This window comes from Monodelphis domestica, chromosome 1 (genome assembly GCF_027887165.1).
Source record: "Monodelphis domestica isolate mMonDom1 chromosome 1, mMonDom1.pri, whole genome shotgun sequence".
Lineage (NCBI taxonomy): Eukaryota > Metazoa > Chordata > Mammalia > Didelphimorphia > Didelphidae > Monodelphis > Monodelphis domestica.
The window spans coordinates 475521569-475541739 of record NC_077227.1 but is presented as its reverse complement, the minus strand read 5'-3'; the positions used below and the strand labels follow the sequence as shown (position 1 = coordinate 475541739).

General features: G+C 36.4%; 1 protein-coding gene across 1 annotated transcript; it reads right to left on the bottom strand.

The window, feature by feature from the left end:
- Positions 1-17313: 17313 nt before the first annotated feature.
- LOC100616730 (steryl-sulfatase-like) lies at positions 17314-19634 on the bottom strand. Its single transcript, XM_056812724.1, is given in 1 exon segment — positions 17314-19634. A coding segment is annotated over 1 exon segment (1743 nt). The 5' UTR covers positions 19543-19634; the 3' UTR covers positions 17314-17799.
- Positions 19635-20171: the final 537 nt, after the last annotated feature.

Sequence of the window (20171 nt, the reverse complement as noted above, 5' to 3'; positions counted from 1 at the left end):
GCCACCATGCCAAGATACCAAGACACTCAGCACGCTGCCACCAGAGCCACCTCTCTGCAAAAAAAAAAAAAAAAAAAAAGGCCAAGAGAGAAAGTGACACGAAATATATAGACTGTTTTTACATCTCTTTCCTGCGTCTCACATGTACCAATGGTAGCTTAAGCTTGACTTAGGACAGCCCAGGGGTCTATCAGTTGTTTCTGATTTGTCATTTGCTAGCACATGTCTGTCATAGGCCATCCTTCTCAATACTTAATCCTTAAGTAGGGGTATAGACATTCCTGTTTTGTTAGACTAAGCAGGGTGGAGTAAATCTAAAGTTCACAGTTTCCAAGTCTTTGCCACCACAAAAAGCATAGATATAAGCAGAGCCTTTCCCAATTTTTTAAAAATTTCTAGAGATATTACTGGATCAAAGGGTATGCATTGTTTTATAGTCCTTTGGGCATAATTTCAAATTGCCCTCCAAAATGGTTTGATCAGTTTACAACTCCACCAGCAAACCCAATATTGCTATAGTCCCTCAAACATTTATCATTTTCCTTTACTGTCATATTGGTCAATCTGACAGATGTGAGATAGTAATTCACAGTTGTTTTAATTTGTATTTCTCTAATCAAGTGGGATTTAGAACATTTTCATACAGTTATTGATAGCTTTGAATTCTTCATCTGAAGACTGCCTTTGAATATCCTTTTACCATTTGTCAATTGGAGAATGACTTGTATTCTTACAAATTTGACTTCGTTCCTTTATATATTTGAGAAGTGAGACCTTTATCAGAGAAATTTACTATAAAAAATTTTCCCCAGTTTATTTCTCTTCTAATCTTGGTTGCATTGGTTTTGCCTGTGGAAAATCTTTTCAATGTAATGTAATAAAATTATACATTTTTTATTCTGTAATGTTGTCTATCTTTTGATTGATCATAAATTCTTCTCTTCTCCATAGATCTGACAGGAGACTATTCTATGTTCCCCTAATTTACTTATAATATCACTCTTTATAACTAAATAATATAATCATTTTGATATTATATTAATATAGGGTAGTGATTCCCAAACTGCAAGCCTCACACCACATGTGAGGCCTCCACTTTATCCCAGACAGGGGAGGAAGGAAGTGCTCCCATTATGCTTCTGGGTAGAGGGGTAGATAATGAGAAAAATTCCTCACGAATTCATGGAGAGAGGGAAGGGGGCATCCCTCTCTGGCATGCTCCCACATGCATACCATAGGTTTGCCAACATGAATATATGGTATGAGATATTCATCTAAACCTAGTTTTTGCCATACTCTTATCCAATTTTCCCAGCAGTTTTTGTGAAATAGTGAATTCTTCTCCCTAAAGCTGGGATCTTTGGGTTTATCAAACACTAGATTGCTGAGGTCATTTACCCTTAGTCTATTCCATTGATCCATCCTTCCATTTCTTGGTACAAAATTATTTTGCTGTTTACTGTTTTATAGTACGTTTAACATCTGTTACTGCTAAGTCAAAATCTTTCACATTTTTTCATTAATTCCCTTGATATTCTTGACCTTTTATTTTTCCAGATGAATTTTACTGTTATTTTTTCCAGTTCTAAAATTTTTTTTCAACTTTGATAGATATGGCACTAAATAATTAATTTAGGTACAATTGTCATTTTTATTGTATTAGCTTAGCCTACCCATGAGCAATTAATGTTTTTCCAGTTGTTTAGACCTAATTTTATTTGTGTGAAAAGTGTTTTTTTATTTATATATTTATATTTATATATATTTATATTTATGTTCATGTAAGTATTGTGTTTGTCTTGGCAAATAGAATCCCCAATATTTTATGTTGTCTAGAGGGATTTAAATGGAGTTTCTCTTTCTAATTCTTGCTGTTGAGTTTTGTTGGAAATATATAGATATGCTGATAATTTATGTGGGTTTATATTGTATCCTGTAACTTTGTTAGTTATTAATTATTTCTACTAGTGTTTTATTTGATTTTCAATGTATAGCATCATATCATCTGCAAAGAGTGATAGTTTAGTTATTGTCTAGTTTCATTCCTTCAATTTCTTTTTCCTCTCTAATTGCTGAAGCTAGCATTTCTAGTACAATATTAAATCATAACAATGATAATAGACATCCTTACTTCACTCGTAATCTTATTGGGAAGGCTTCTAACTAGTCCCCATTGCAGATGATACTTGCTGATAGCTTTAAATAAAACTACTTACAATTTTGAGGAAGGCCCTTTTATTCCTATGCTTTATAACATTTTCTTTCATTCTTTCTTTCTTTCTTTCTTTCTTTCTTTCTTTCTTTCTTTCTTTCTTTCTTTCTTTCTTTCTTTCTTTCTTTCTTTCTTTCTTTCTTTCTTTCTCTCTTTCTCTCTTTCTCTCTTTCTCTCTTTCTCTCTTTCTCTCTTTCTCTCTCTCTCTTCTCTCTCTCTCTCTCTTCTCTCTCTCTTCTTTCTTTCTTTCTTTCTTTCTTTCTTTCTTTCTTTCTTTCTTTCTTTCTTTCTTTCTTTCTTTCTTTCTTTCTTTCTTTCTTTCTTTCTTTCTTTCTTTCTTTCTTTCTTTCTTTCTTTCTTTCTTTCTTTCTTTCTTTCTTTCTTTCTTTCTTTCTTTCTTTCTTTCTTTCTTTCTTTCTTTCTTTCTTTCTTTCTTCACCCTTACCTTCTTCTTTAGAACCGATACTAGACAATGGTGGTTAAGTGGTTTGCCCACAGTCTCACAGCTAGAAAGTATCTGAGGTGAAATAACTGTACATATAACTAAAATAAGTGTTTCTAGAAAGATACCTGATGGTAATGGGATTTTAGTTTAGGACCATTAACAGAAGTACTCAGGGTTTGGGAAGGCCAACAGGATAAAGCTTACAGGATACCAGATGTTATTAAAGTGGATTTATTTAAGATAAGGGAAGGAAGTGAAGGGAATTGGGATGATCTATCTAAAGAATATAAATAACCCTCCCACCAAATCTAGTTGGTAGCTTCAGGGAGATGGTATCTGCACTGCCTCTCTACCTAAGAGTCCCAGTTCCTATAATAAAATATACTTCACTAGCCCAAATCCCCCTTTAGATGGTGATAGAGGTAGTAAGGCTGGAAGGTAAGCAGGAACAGGATTCAAAGGGAAGGTCTCACTGAAAAATGGCTTTAGGAGTCTCAAACAGCTCTGTAGGAATATCTCTCAGTCAGCATCAACAAAATAGACAGGAACAGGTAGTTGGTAAGATGGATGACAAGGAAAGTCACAGGAGAGAGAACAGCTAGTTCACCAGGTCGAACCTAGGAGACTAGACAAACCTGATTAACTATCAATTAGAAGAAGACAGTCCTGTCACTTCTCCAGAATTCTGGAACCTTCCTGCTTCTTCCTTTGCAGCATCTCCTGCTCCTGCCCATTTCCTTATAACAGAGGCCAGATTTGAACCTAGGACTTTCTGTCTCTAGGCCTGGCTATCAATCCACTGAGCCACCCAGCTGCCCCTACTTTCTAATGTTTTCAATAGGAATGTGTGTTGTATTTTATCAAAGGCTTTTTCTACTTCTTTTGAGATAATCATGTGATTTCTGTTACTTTGATTATTGACATAGTCAATTATGCTGATGATTTTCCTAATATTAAATCAGCCTTGCATTCTTGGTGTAAATCCCATCTAGTCATAGTATATATTCTTTATGATATATTGCTTTAGTGTCTTTGCAAGTATTTTATTTAAGATTTTTGCATCTATGTTCATTAAGATGATTGGTCTATAATTTTCCTTCTCTATTTTTAGTCTTCCTGGCTTATGTGTCATTACCATATTTGTGTCCTATATTTTTTAGGAATCCTTTGCTTATTTTGCCAAGTAGTTTTTATAGTTTGGGGATTAATTATTTTTTAAATTTTCAATTGAATTCACTTGTGAATCCATCTGGCTCTGGGGATTTTTTTCTTGGGGAATTCATTGATGTCTTGTTCAATTTTTTTCTGAGATGGGATTACTTAAGTATTTTATGTCCTTATTTGTTAAACTGGACAATTTATATTTTTGCAAATATTCATCGATTTCACCTGGATTATCACATTTATTGTCATATAATTGGGCAAAATAGTTCCTAATAATTGCTTTTAATTTTCTCTTCATTTGAGCTGACATCACCCATTTTCTTTTTTGATACTCTTTGATTCTCATCTTTCTTCTTTTAAATCAAATTAACCATTGCTCTATGCTTTACTTATCTTTTTATAGAACCAGGTCCTAGGCTTAATTATTAGTTCAATAGTTCTTTTATTGTCAATTTTATTAATTTCTCCTTTGATTTTTAAACCAATTTAGGTGTCAACTAGGGATTTGATTTTTTTTTCTTTTTTTAGTTTTTTTTTAGTTGTGTGCCCAATTCATTGATCAACTTTTCCCTTTATTTTATTGATAAAGGCACATTGTGATAAAGGATGGAAAGGTTTGCAATTTGTAAAACTGTGCAAGAATTGAAAAGTGTAAACCTAGGTATGACTGACAGTGGCATGTGACCAAAGGTTACATGGGAGCCTGAGCTGGAGGATCTGGGAAGATTCCATCTTGCCCCAAGGGACTTTTCTTCTGAGAAAGGCAAGGACTTGCCTGAGAAAGGCAAGAGGAAGGTCTGAAGAGGATTTTCCACTGAGGAAGGGTACCTGTATCTAGTGGTTAGCAGCATTCAATCTCACTTGGACATCAGGACTTGCTTGGACATCTAACAACAACAGATTCTAGCTCTGTTTTTTTGGACCCCTGCTGAATAAGATTTGGGAATTTGGTTAAGTTTTTGGTTTAGTAACTTAGTTGGCATAGTTAGTTAGTTGTTTTTTATTTTTAAATAAGAATAAGCATAAGTAAATCCCTAAGCCATTTTTCCTTTCCCTTCCAAAACAGTAAAGTAGATTTTTATATGTTTTTCCTCCTGTATTTCCCTTATTCAAAATCCTATCCTAACAACACAGAGATATAAATTGTCCTCTGAGACCTGCTTTAGCTGAACCCTATCAATTTTTATATATCATTTCCTCATTGTCATTTTCTTCAATGAAATTAGTGATCATCTCTATGATTTGTTACTTGATCCAACAGTTTTGAAAAATAAGATTATTTAGTTTCCAATTCATTTTTCATTTGTCCTTCTATGGAATATTTTTATTATAATTTTTTGTATTATGATCTGAAAAAGTTATATTTATTATTTCTGCTTTTCTGCATTTGTTTGTGAAATCTTTATGCCTACTGCATGGTTAATTTTTGTATATGTACCATGTGATGCTGAAAAGAAGGTATATTCCTTTTTATCGCAATTCAATTTTCTCCAGATATATATTAAACCTAATTTTTCTAAAATTTCATTCACTTTCCTTCTTCATTATTTACTTTTTGATCAGATTTATCTAGTTCTGATACAAGAAGTTTGAGTCCCCCCAGTAGTATTGTTTTATTGTCTATATCCTCCTTATGTTTTTTAATTTCTCCTTTAAATTTTTGGAGGCTATGTCATTTGGTGCATGTACCGGTATTTCTTCATTGTCTATATTGTTTTTAATCAAAATGTAATTATCTTCCTTTTCTCTTTTAATAAGATCTTTTTTCTTTGCTTTAGTTTTGTTTGAGATCATGATTGCTACTCATACTTTTTTTGTCTCAGTTGAAGCCCAATAGATTCTGCTTCAGCCTCTTACTATTACTTTATGTGTGTCTACCTGCTTCATATGTGTTTCTTGTAAACAACATATGTTAGGGTTTTGATTTTTAATCCACTCTGCTATCTGCTTCTGATTTATGGGGGAATTAATCCCATTTATATTTACAATTACGATTAACATCTGAGTAACCCCCTCAATCTTGATTTTCTCTTTTAATCCTGTCCTTTCTACTTTCACTCTTTCCCTCCACACCAGTGTTTTTCTTTTAATCACTTCCCCCTTGCCCCCTCCCTTATGCTACTCCCCTACCCACCATCTCAGTACTTATTACCCTTATACTTCTCTATAGGGTCTTTTAATAACCACCTGAACTTTTCCCTCCCTTAGATTACTCATTCCCCATCACCCCCTCTCTTATTCCCCTTCTACTTATCTATAGGGTAAGATATGATTATATACCCCAATGAATCTGTCTGTTCTTTTCTCTTTGAACCAGTTTCAATGAGAGTAAGGTCTAAGTATTACCCACCACCATCCTCTTCAGTATTCCATCCCCTGTGCCTCTTTATGTGATATAATTTATCCCATTTTATCTCTATCTTCCAATTTCTCTTAGTACAGTCTTCTTTTTCACCACTAGGATTTTTAAAATATATCCTAAACATCTTACTTACTACCATACCCTCTATGTATATTTCTTCTAACTACTAGGATAATGATAAATTTTTTAACAGTTATAGATATCATCTTTCCTTATAGAAATATAAACAATTTGACCTTATTGAAGCCCTTGAGTTTTTCCTCTCTCTTATTTACTTTTTTTCTATTTCTCTTGAATTTTATATTTGGACATTACATGTTCTGCTTAATTCTGATGTTTTCTTCAGGAATGCTCAGAAATCTTCTATTTTATTGAATGCCCATACTTTTTCCTGAAAATATATCATTAGTTTTCATGGGCAGGTGATTCTTGATTGTAGGCCCAGTTCTCTTGCCTTCTGGAATATCACATTCCAAATCTTGTGGTCCTTCAGTGTGGAAGCTGCCAGATCCTGTGTAATCCCGACTGGGGCTCCATAATATTTGAATTATTTCTTTCTTGCTGCTTGCAGTATTTTCCCCTTGGCCTGGGAGCTCTTGAACTTGGTTGTAACATTCCTGGGAGTTGCCATTTAGAGACTTATTGCTGGAAGTGATCCATGGATTCTTTTGATTTTTATTTTACTCCCTTGTTCAAGAATAACAGGGCAATTTTCTGGGATAATTTCTTGTATCTAGGCTTTTTTGGTTATGACTTTCAAGTAGTCCATTAATTCTTAAATTGTCTGTCCTGTATTTATTTCTAGGTACGATGTTTTTCAATGAGACATTTCATATTTTCTTCTGTTTTTTCAATCTTTTTATTTTGTTCTATTATTTCTTGATATCTTGGTTTCTATTAACCCAATTCTAATTTTTCAAGACTGAATTTTGAAAAATTAGAAAAATTTGGACTCCATCACCCAGAATTCTTTTCTTGTCCCAAGAATCCTTTTCCCTTCATTCACATTAGCATTACAATGTTATTGTTTTTAAGTTGAAGGTTTTCCCCACCCTCTTTCTCTCTCTCTCTCTCTCTCTCTCTCATTTTCAACGTATGAGGGTGGTGAGCTCTCTCTGTTTCTCTAACCATTTATTTTCCTTTTTGCCTTTATTAATTGTCACATAGATGAGGATGTATGAACTTCATCAAAAACTGATTAAAATTGTATACAACCTTTGGAGAATTTAATGAGCTAAATATCTCAATTGATTTTAAGGGGTCTTCAGAAATTATTTTTAGATAGCTAGTAGCTTCTGAATGATAGTTATATATAAAAGGAATGTTGAATTAAAAGTAGAGAACAAAATAGAAGTTCCTGCCACAAAAATTTTATATAAAGCAAGAAGCCTAAGCAGATTCTGCAGTACAGAGAGGTCTGGCTTTTGATTTTGTTTTTGTTTTCCCCTAGGCTCCTCTGCCAAATTTTGGAATAATGGCAATCATATACTTTGTTAAAATATCTACCAAGGTTGAAAGATTTGCTACATCTCTACAACTTGTGACAAGTATCCATCAGTTCATAGGTTTTTTTAAAATGTCACACAGTAAGTGGCTATGTAGAGACTCATGTGATTCCTATATGATACTGATTTTGTTTGCTATTGTCATTAACTGAACTATTGTGAATTTTGAGAATTTTGGTACCTTTTTTGGATGTGCATTATCTACTGTACTACTGTTTTATAAAACTGTTACTTTGTGAAAATCATTTGCACCTACACGGTGGTTCATGGCCAAGTTAAAAAAGAAATGGATCTCATTTTGGGGTGATAAACCTTTGTATTCTACCTTTCCTTGGTTGACATAGTGTGGCACTGCTTGTAAGCTATATATTTTTAATTTTTAATATATTTTAAAATGATTTTTCTTCCTACATGTGCCATACAATATTTGATTTTTCTTTCATTCTTTGCATTTGAAGCACATGTCACCAATATTGAACAGATTTTTAACTGTTTTTCTTTTTGCAATAGAATAACCTAAGATATCCATTTGCCTAGCATATAAATGCATACCCAAAAATCTTTGAACTATGGCAACCTGCCACTATTTATTTAAATATTATAAGGCTTTTGCTTGATGAATATGTCTAAACCAAGGAGAAATGGACCACAAAAGAAAACAGTTGACCGGCAAAGCGCCAAATAAGCACAAAAGGTAAAAGGAACCAAGGCAATACTATGGGGATTGATGACATTCTGTGCAAAAAAGTGCAATGACTTGATCATGGATGAGACGCGAGCTTGCAGCTAAATGTAGGACTGCCTTGTACCACACTCTATATCAAGTACATAACATTGATTGTTCTGGCTCCATTATCCCTAAAAGTGAAAAAAAGGGTCAAACTGGGAAATGCTATTTCCTATTTGTTTTGAGATCTAATCTTTGTTTCTATTTTCTTTCAAGATGTGGTAATTTACTGTATTCAAGACTGCTAAATTGGGTTGTTGTAGTCTTATGGGACATGGATCACTACAAGAACCTGTTGTGATTTGTGAATTTTTTCCTTTTTCCCAGAATTTTTCAGGCTTTTTATATTCTATGTTTTACTCAAAGATTATTTTTAAAATATCTTTGGATTCTTTGATGTTTTTGATAATTGACTCATATTCCTTATGACACAAGCATGTATCACTGTGTGATTCCTAAGTGTATCCCTGTATCCTCCTCAGGGGGGTAGAATATATTATTGTCCTCATCAGATGGGACTATGTTATTATTGTGAACTTTGATTTGAATTTAAACTTAATTTAGAACAAGGCAAATCTCCTAGAATCCAGAAGTCAAACCTTTAGGAAAAGATGCTATGAAGATGCCTGCAGAGACCACACACTACACCAGAAGATCCAGAGTGAACTTTAGGATGTGGTGAATTTGAACTATGGGGGATTGAATGGATTTGTTTTGAATGTACACCCTTATGCCAAAAAAGGGACTGCCCCCTAATTGGCTTTTTGTCAATGTACCTAACATTGGTTTTGTTCTTTTTCTCATTTATTTTTCTTTATCCCCAAATTATTATAATTTTCCTTTAGAAACTGCAATATATATCTTTATATATATATACATCTATATGTATATATATATATATATCTTTGTATATATCTTTAGTTAAAAATCTTTAGAGTTTTAAGTTGATTATGTTTTAAATGATCTTTGGGGAGACTGGTCAGGGGGAAATTAATACCTCTGAGTGCCTATGTAAACAATATAGAGAGGGAGGAGATCAATGAATTAGACCTGAAATATAAAAAATTAGAAAAAGAACAAATTGAAGGTCTCCAGATAAAAACTAAATTGGAAAACCTAAAAATTAAAGGATAAATTAATCAAATTGAGAGTAAAAGAACCATTTAACTAGTAAATAAGACTAGGAGTTGGTACTTTGAAAAAGCAAATAAAATTGATAAAGTACTAGTTAATTTAATAAAAAAAGAAAGAGAATCAAATTAACAGTATCAGAAATGGAAAAGGGTGATCTCACCTCTAATGAAGAGGTAATTAAGTTAATTATTAATAAATGTTTTGCCCAGTTATATGGCAATAAGTATGAAAATCTAGGTAAAAAGGGTGATTATTTACAAAAATATAAATTATCTAGATTAACAAACAATGAAATAGAATGTTTAAATAATACCATCTATGAAAAAAGAAATTGAACAAGTCATCAAGGAAATTCCTAAGAAAAAATCCACAGAGTCAGATGAATTCACAGGTGAATTCTATCAAACATTCAAAGAACAACTAATTTCAATAGTGTACAAATTATTTGAAAAAATAAACAAAGAAGGAGTGTAAGACTCTACAGCTTGTAAGACTCCATCACAGGGTCGGCCAATCCTGTGAGATCCTACATGGGGTAACGAAAAATGAAGAGTAACAAAAGAAAAGAAGGACACTATGTGAAAAAGAGAAATAGTGCCAAATTTATTTGCTTCACACAGAACTTTTATAGGCAAAGACTACTTAGACAAAACTCACAGGAATTTATGACTCTTCATTCCAGAAACCCTAACCTTGGTCCAGGGATAGGCAGGTGTTCAAAGGTTAATCCGCATCTTCGTCTAATGCAAATCCAAACAAGGGGAAGAGGGGCAAACAAGGGGAAGAGGCTCCCGCCTTATCACAATTTGCTTTTCATAAATGTTATCCTGCTTCCTTCATGTTTACTGTTCCATCCTTGGTCCTGGGATGGGTAAAGGTTAATCCACAACTTTGACTGAAGCAAAGACAAACAAAGGAGAGAGGAGGCTCTGCCTCGACTACAATTCCCCCTTTTTGTTTTGCAACAGTAATCTGTGGAGGGCCAAAGTCCGGTCAATTTTGCCCAAGCTGGACAAAAGGAGTTGGAACAGACAGGGAAGAAGGATCACTAAGATAACTATGAACAGTATGAAAGTCAATATGGTTATACTCATTTGAGCTAAAGGAGATAGCCAACTTTGGCCTGATTTAATCCAATTGTATAAGGAATCAGCGATATGTTCGGGACGAAGGTCCTCAGCTAAAGAGCTATCCATCTCATCAATGATATAGTTCAATTGTTGGATATCCTCTGAGATATTACTTTTTAACCAAAGACCTTGTAAATAATTTCTAATTTCTTCAAATGCATCAGACGTGTTAGCTTTAACAGGAAGGAGGCAAAAGGCTGAATAGCGATAATCACACCTTAATTTACCCTTAATAGCTAAAATTTCTACTTGATTAATTAATAACAATACATCTTTAGATATTTGTTGTAAAGCATAAAAATCCCTTGTATTGATATCTTGCTGTAAGTGCAAAACCTGGGTTACATTCTATGCTAGCCCGTCTAAGTATTCTGCATCATGTTCCAGGGGCCATACATTAGCTACGCTTTGTGCTAGAGAAACACTACTGACAGTTGTAGCGGTTATGGCAGCTATAAGGGTTACAATACCTAAAACTAGGCAAGAAATACATCTTTTTTTTCCTAGTGCTGATTAGTTGAGACAATTTTTCCATTGCTCTATCTGCCAGTGAGTGATACCATCCCCTTGAGTGTCTACCTTGAATGTCTAATGTAACACTTCTACTTACTGGTTTTTCCATTATAAGTAACATTAACAAAATGAGACATATTTATTTTATCCAATGCCATGGCTATCTTTCCATAATCAGTCAAAATCTGTGTGAAATTAACAGAATGTAGCCAATCAGCTCTGGGGGCCATCACCCACAAAGGCGAGCTGTATTCTCCTATAAAACAATCATGCAATTTATAAGAATCCAGTTTCTTTCCAATATACCTAGTGTCGTTATACCAAGACACCCAAATCATATTTTTCCAATGAATACATGATGCCCTTTTTGATTTACATGACAGCAAGGGCAGAAACATATCAACAGTGTCTCTTTGTTCATATCCCATCACATATGGACAAATAGGTCTTTCTTGTCCCCAAATACTATCACAAGATTCCCCTAGCCAACCTAGATATTGCAGTTGGCCGTAATCTTCATATTTTTCCCTTTTATCTACACGATAAGGTTCTATCCAGAAAGAGTCTGACAGGTCAGGATGACCATAATAATGAGCCTGCAGAGATCTGAGGGGCAGTCATGCAGGATAGTCTTGTGCGAGGCCCACTGGGGGTACCTCAACTAGTCCAGTCCAATTGAAAGGCACAAACAAATTGTTGGCCTGATTGTTGTCCTTAGCTTGTCTCTCAAAAGAGTAAATGTCAAGAATATCAGAGTTAGTTTTTGTATATAAGATGACGTCTGGTAAAGCGTGTCCCATGCTGACATACTCTACCCAAGGTGGTTGTTCCCAAAAAACCTATCTCTTTATTCCAGTAGCTGTACTTAAATTCTGGAATAGAAGCAGAAGAGTCAGTATCTTATACGTTGTCAAGTCTCCTTGCGAGGCTTCCTGCATCCTCTCCTTGTCCTTCTCTTTATGGTCAATTTCTCGAACTCAGCGGGGAGGGAGCCATCCTCCGTCTTTACCTGTGGAGACACAAAGAAAACCTTGGCCTTGCAGGACCACTGGGTGGTCCTTGCCTCTTGCCAAGTTTGATTATCATCTTTCCACATGCCAAGTATTTGTTCTGGAGCAGGGAGCACAGGAGTGGTGCCTGAATTTTGTTCATAAGAAAATGCAGAGAAAAATTTTTCAGCTCTGGATATATTATTGGAAGTAAAGATCAAATTATTTATAGTATATATAGCTATTGCCAATCATTGATGTGGGTACTGTCTCCCCCTTTTTGTTTTAAAAGAAATGTTTTTTAAGATCTGATTACTGTGCTCCACAATAGTTTGTCTTTGTGGATTGTGTGGGATACCTGTGAGGTGAATAGCCCAAGTGTGGCAAAAATGAAAAAAATTGTTTGGAAGTATAAGCAGGTCCATTATCTGTTTTAAATGTTCTGGGGGGACCAGTCATCTCAAAAGTCATTAAGCAGTGATTAATAACATGAGAAGTTCTTTCTCCCATCAAGCAGGAAGCCCATAAAGATCCTGAATAAGTATCCACAATAACATGGATATATTTAAGTCATCCAAAGGACGGTTCATGGGTCACATCCATTTGCCATATCTCTGTACTATTTAAGCCTCTGGGATTCACAGCAATATGCATTGGGGGTGGTGGTTTGGAACACAATTAGGACACTTTTTAACAATACTTCTGGCTTGTTCTTTAGTGAGTTGGAACATTTGGCACAAAGCAGTACTACTTTGGTGAAATCTATGATGGGATTCCTCAGCTAATTGTATATCAGTTAGATAACATTGAGCAATCAAAGCTTGATCTATGATATCATTTCCTTTAAAAATAGGTCCAGGCAGATTGGTATGACTGTGTACATGCATGACATATACTGGATGTGTCCTTTGTCGTATGACGGTTTGTAATTTACATTTGTACATTGCTTTGAGTAGATCTGATGATAGCTTGTTCTATACCCTGCAAAAACTGAAAAACATATTTAGAGTCCATTATAAGGTTGAAAGGCTCCTGAAATAACCAAAAAGCTAGTAAAACAGCTGTTAATTCATTTTGTTGGGTAGGAGAATAAGGAGTGGTAAAAATGACAGGTGAACTACCTTCCTTGTATACTCCTGCCTTGTAATTAGCATTTGCATCAACAAAAACATTAGGTCCTGATACCGGATGATCTCTTAGAATACTAGGAAAAACAATAGGATGTGACAAAAAAGAAAATAAGCATTGTGGAATGTAGGTGGTAATAGCAATGGGGTATGCTAATAGTAAAGACTAAATATTTCTGTAGTATATCTTTAGCAATGGGTACCTGGACTTCATGAGGATACTATCCTAAACCTGAGACCACATGTTCTATGCCTTTCCATATTAATTGAGCCATAAGACAGTCATAACTCTGTAAAGCCTTTCCCATTTTGCTTTTTAGACGTAACCATTCAATGACTCTTTGTTTCTCAGTTAAGGCACCTGTTGTTAACATTAAAGTTGCAAAAATAGTCACTTCCACAGCTAATTGAGGCTGATAGTGGTTAAGTGGAGCCTGATTCAATTTATCTTCTACTATCTCTAAAGCAAGAGAGGCCTGAGGTGTCAAAGTTCCAGGGGAATTCAAATCAGAACTCCTTTCCAGTATTTTGAATAAAGGTTGTAATTCAGTTGTAGTAAGAAATGAATATTGCCTAACACAATTGATATCACCTAACAATTTCTTTTTTTTTTTTTGGATAAATTAAAATCACTTTATTCAAAATCCATTAAACAAAGACATGTTACTAAATAATGATCACTAGAGGTAGCTCTATCAACACAAAAGTGGTCAGTTGGAAGAAGGCAAATATAATGATGGGTTGGGGTGTGCAGTCACCATGGTGCATAACCAACACAAACTCCTATTACTCACTTCCTGACTCCTAGACTCTTTCTTTTAATTCATCCTCCTTTGAGTTTAATACAATCAAGTGGTAATGCTTGTAAGAGCCAGGAGGAACCTTAGAGACCATCTAGTCAAACCCACTAATGTTACAGATGAGAAAACTGAGGCCCAAGGGCACAAGGTCACATAGGTAGTAAGTGGAAGAACAAGGACTGCAACTACATTCTTTAGACTCCAAGTCATGTATCTTCATTCTAGATGGTCTGGGGGGAAATCTTTCTTCTTTCAGTCTGCTCTAACTAAAAACCTTCTCTTCAAAAATCTATTCTAGAATTCAGGCTGTCCGGAACAAAAGCAAGCCATTTTTATCTCTCAGGGACTCACTTTTTTCATGTGTAAAATGAGAGGAGGCCCTCTAAGGTTTCTTCCAAAGCTGTTACCCTATGATCCTAAATCTGTTTCTCATCACATATATTCTAAAACTTACATTAATGCTTATTAATTATCCTGTCATCTCCATTATTTGCCACTTTTTAGACCCTATTTCATGACTGAATTATTGTTTTTCCTAGTCCTAATGGGGTTCTCATATAAAGAAAGCCATCTGGCCTCTCTTTTTGTTTGAGATTTTATGAAACTTTCAGATTGGCTGTAGGACTCAGATTGGAATTAGCAAAAGGGGGAAGGAAGGAGGGATGCTTTTTTTTACTACCACAGCCTGAAGTAATTTCATTAAGGTGCATCGTTTTCAATAGTGAAGGATATATAATTTTAATTTCTTACTTTACATTAATTAATATAGCCCAAATAGAAAATGTTTAATTTAACAGTCACTTTTGAAGAAAATGTTACTCAGATGTGGGTCATATTCCTCCCTGGACACCTCCTGTTTATGTGTCCTTTAGGGAACTTTGAGATGCTGTGTTTCCTTACCCAAACCCTTATCTCCATGGGCACATGAAATCATCATTTTTCCTTTCCCTAAAACCTTACTGCTCTGGTAAAATGATGCCTATCTAAGTATGAATGAAGGAATGTAGCTTATGGTTTAACATCTTGAAAAGTAGAAGTTTTTAGGAGGCTTAGTTCTGGTCTTTCCTTAGCAAATGCTTGGAAATCTTCTATTTTGTTGAATTGCCATACTTTCCCCTGGAAGTATATAGTCAGTTTTGCTGGGTAGTTGATTCTTGGTTGGAGATCCAGCTCTCTTGCCTTTCTAAATATCGTGTTCCATGCTTTGCGGTCTCTTAGTGTGTTAGCCTCTAAGTCATGTGTGATCATTATGGGAGCCCCCTATATCTGAAGCTCCTCTTCTTGGCTTCTTGTAGGATTTTCTCCTTTTCTTGGAAGCTCTTGAATTTGGCGATTATATTCCTAGGGGTTGTCTTTGGGGGATTTAGTATAGAGGGTGTTCTATGAACCCTTTCTATTTCTATTTTGCCCCCTTGCTCCAGAACGTGTGGGCAATTCTCTTTTATAATCTCCTGTAGAATAACATCGAGGTTTTTATTTATCTCTGGTTTTTCTGGGAGACCAATAATTCGGAGGTTGTCTCTTCTTCCTCTGTTTTCCCAAGTCTGTGACCTTTTCAGTGAGATATTTTATGTTTTCTTCTAATTCATTAATTTTTTGGGTTTGCTTTATTGATTCTTGCTGTTTTATGATCTCACTTTCTTCGAGTTGCTTAATTCTGGTCGTTAGGGACTGGTTTTGCTTTTCAGCTTTGTCTGCCCTTCTATTGGATGCTTCAAGCTCTTTTTCCAATTGAGCAGTCTTATCTGTCAGATTGCTGATCTCTTTCTCCCATTTTTCTTCCCAGGTTTCCATCTTTTGGGTAAGTTCCAGTTTGAGATCTTCCAGAGCTTGTTGATAGTTTCCATTTTGGGAGGCATGGTCTGATTTTTTTTTGGATTTCATCCACATTCTCTTCTTTTCCTTGGGTACTTCCACCATAAAAGTTTTCAATAGTCACCTTTCCCCCTTTCTTCCTGGAGGCTTGCTTTTGGGCCATGTGAGCCATCCCTTTGGTGGTTTTATTCCCCTTTCCTTTTTGGTCTGGGGTCTGGGTGATATGGGTGGGTTTTCTGTGAATTTAGGTTGCCTCAGACTAGTTCTTCCCAGCCTCCAAGGTTTCTTAGAGCGCTGGGCCCCTGATCACAACCAAACTGCCCAGGTGTTCAGCTCCACCCAGATAATCAGCACGTGGTCCACCCCTGGTATTTAGCTCCGCCCAGATGCTCAGCTCAACCACCTATAGTACAGCTCCCTGGGCCCCGTGCTCAGCGCAGGATTCTCCCATGAAACCGCCCAGAGACATTTTTTCCTGGCAGTCCCCAGATCCCAAGGACTTTGGAATGAGCCCCCCCCCCCCCCCCAGACAGAGACGTTCCCCATTCATTCACTGCCCCAGTGAGCGCTCCGGTAGCTCACTCTGGTTTGGTGGGGGAGGTTGGGGGGGGGGGAAGGGCAGCTCAGTTCACATTTCTGTGCAAGCTTTACCTCCTTCTTATTATAGTGTGGAAATGTTCAAACCCCATGTACCTTCACCTCTGTGGGGTACTGGGGAGTTCTTCTATTCCTCCAATGGTGATTTTTATGCTCTTTTGATGTAGTCTATTTCATTCGGTGCCAGGGAGAGGAAGAGTGTGGCGTCTACATTGCAGCCATGATTACCCGGAAGTCTTGCTGCAAGATTAAAAAGAATTGAATAAGCTTCCTCAAAGTGACATGTTGAATCATATTGGGAGTCCTTCATATGAATGCCTTCCCCCAACACTCCCTTTTTTTCATCTCCTGATTTTTCATTACAAAAGGAACTATACTATGACATCATTAGGAACTTCAGAATGGAATTCTGTAGAGGGTGGGTCAGCCATGGGGAATAAACTATTGGTGTACCAAATGAACCTTATTAAAAGGTGGCCATATCTATAAGTCAGTTCTGTGGCATGGATTCCTGTGAAATATAGTGCAAGTTAATGAATTTATACTTCTAACAAGTTTTTACTGTACACATTTGCATCTGTTAACTTTCTACAGGGCTGAAGTTGGTTTTATATCATTTGTGCATTACTCTTAGCATGTTCAGTAAACACATCATGAACAACAATAAAACTTTCATTCAAGAGTTGAAAAGTTATATCATTTTCCACTGATACAAGTGATATTCTTTTATTCATTCCATAAGTCTTAAGTGTTTAAAAAACACTCTGCCTTATGAAGAATTTCTTAATTCTCGTTTTCCCCTAATGCAAAAATCTATCAATCATAGATAGTCATTGCCAGGCATTGTGTCCAGCTCCAAGTCATGGAAAAATATGACTTAACAAGAAGTTCAAGAATGAGGGACGATTCTCTTTGGAGCTTTTTTTGTAGAGTCCAACCATCAGTAGAAATGTTTGAATAGTTGTTCAAATTCCTCCTTTATCCTCACACTTCTTACTACATCCCACCAATCAAATCAGCCATATTGGTCCTGCAATATAAGACCATAGTTCTTCCTTCTCAACAGAGCACACCCTAAAGTTTTCATTAAGTTATCATGAAAAGTACAGTCAATCCTTCGGATCACAGAAAGTATACCATGCCACGGGATCCAGGGGAGTACTATGATTTGCTTTGGCCAGGCCTTGTTGACTACATGGGGAAAAGTAACAGAATTCCAAGTTTTGAATTTTCAAATGAAGGTTACTCATCCAGGAAAGAGTCTTTGCTTGTTTCGATGCTATAGTCTGACACCTTTACCCCTACCTTTGGCTTCCCGATCACAATGGCAGGAGAGATAAGAAGAAGAACAACACAACTGAAGCCAGGATTTCCAAAGAAAGTTTCCCCAAGATAACTGATTGGGAACTGCACTGAGTGTCTTCATATGGTTGTCCGCTGCTTCTTGCATGACTCTCAGACTTTCATGAAAATGGTTTTCCATTTTTGAAGTTAATGGATGTCTCTCTTTTGGGTGTTTGGAGATGTCAAAGAGTAGGGATGGATTATGACAAGTGACATAATGCCCATTGCAAAAGCACACGTGGGTTGGAAAACAGCCATTGTAATCATCTGGCTTAAACTTTGGTGTAAAGAAAAAAGCTTTCCAGATAGATGTGCTGTTTCTCGGATGCCAGTGCACTGCATTTAAATATGTATTACAGTAATGGAAAAGAAATTCATGCTCAGATTGGAGAATTTTTCCTTGAAGCAAGGGCATCAGATCATGTCCATCAATAACTCTGTCCTCAGGCAATGCTGCTCCTGCAAGTTTGACAATGGTCAGGAACAAATCCATGTTACTAGTTGGTTCATCAATCACTGTTCCAAGCTGTAGCACTCCAGGCCAGCGAAGAAGTCCTGGAACCCGGATCCCTTCTTCCCAGTTATTAGCTTTTCCCCCTTTATAAATTCCATTACTTCCTCCATGGATGTCTCCCTTGTCGGTTACCTCCTCGATGTGAGCTCCTTGGTCAGAGGTAAAGTACACAAGTGTCTTATTTGTCAATTTCTTCTTATCTAGAGTTTTTAAGATCTGCCCTATACTCCAATCCATCTCCTCCACAGCATCCCCATATATTCCATGTTTGCTCTTGCCCACAAACTCCTTAGAGGAAAAAAGTGCAGTGTGGACATGAATATAGGATAAGAAAAGAAGGAAGGGTGTCCTGGTGTTCCTGTTTATGAACTTGAGTGCTTCCCTGGTCAATCTCTGGGTGAGATTGTCGTAAGACTTTGGTTGCTGGACAACCTCATGATTCCTCATCAAGATGCAGTTTAAGGGTCGGAAAAAATGAAGGAAACAGGCTAGGAGTCCAATTATAGTGGCTGCTAATAAAAGACAGGAAAAGAATACCTAGTGAGGGAGCTGAAACAGGCCAAGGCAATTGAGGGCCTCCAAAGTGACAAGAGCGATGCCAACAATTTGCAGAGGAATGAAAACAAACATATGAATGGCTGTGGTAAACACAGTGCCTGATCCTGGTTTTCAGTCTCTTAGATTGGTCACTGGCAGTCCATAGAAATGGTCAAAACCATGATTTAAAGGATGGTGACAGAAGTCATCTCTGCTGTTACAGTTTATCCCAAGGTGACATTTTCCTATCAAGGCGGTAGAATAGCCTTGGTTCTTCAAAAGCTTGGCAAAAGTGATTTCATTTGTAGGTAGTCCACCTGAGGAAGCTGAAAATAGAAACACTCCAACCTTAGAGCGTGAAGCCATCCCTGATTGGATAGGGTAACGGCCTCTCAGAAAAGCTGCTCTACTTGGTGTACACAGTGGAGATGCAGCTAAGTGCTGAGTGAATTTGACTCCCCCTTTGGCTATCCTGTCAATATTAGGGGTTCTTAGGGTTGTGTTTCAATAGCATCCAGGATCTCCAATGCCAAGGTCATCTGCCATTGCTATAATAATGTTGGGCTTCGAAACTGCATCACTGTTGACACTGCCATAGAATAACATCAAAAGTAAAAGCATCTTCATCTTCGTGACCAAAATGGAGAAACAGTCTGAGGGGTCCTCCACTCTAAGCACCAGCTCCCACCACACAGGAAGTCCCCAGAACCCCTCTCACCTAACAATTTCTGATAATCATTAAAGCAGTCCTTCCTTAATTGTATTTTTGAGGCGTAACAGATGTTGCATATAACTGAGCCCCAAGATAGAGTACGGGACTTGTTTTTTGAATCTGAGCAATAACTACATGGTATTTTTGCAAGGAAATTTCCAAGTGACTATAGCACTTGCTTATTTGAGATTCATCTTCAGCCACGATAAGAATATCATCCATATAATGGATGATGTACAGAGCAGGAAAGTGTAGTCTTACAGAATGAAGGGCTGAAGGTACATATTGTTGGCTGAATAATCTTATCATTCTGGACATGGAATGTTTGCAGGAAAATTCACAGCTTCAAACAAGCTACTTGGTCAGACAGGGCTGGCAAAGTTTGTTTGTTTGAGTGTCTTAAAACCTCTGAATCTACAATTAAAATACACTTATCTTAAGTTCTATCACACAGTGGTTATTAACTCTTTGAGATCCCTATTTCAGTTCATAAGTATTAGTGTGGAACTTCTTTCTCCTTCCTGTGTGCAAGGAAGGGGTTAAT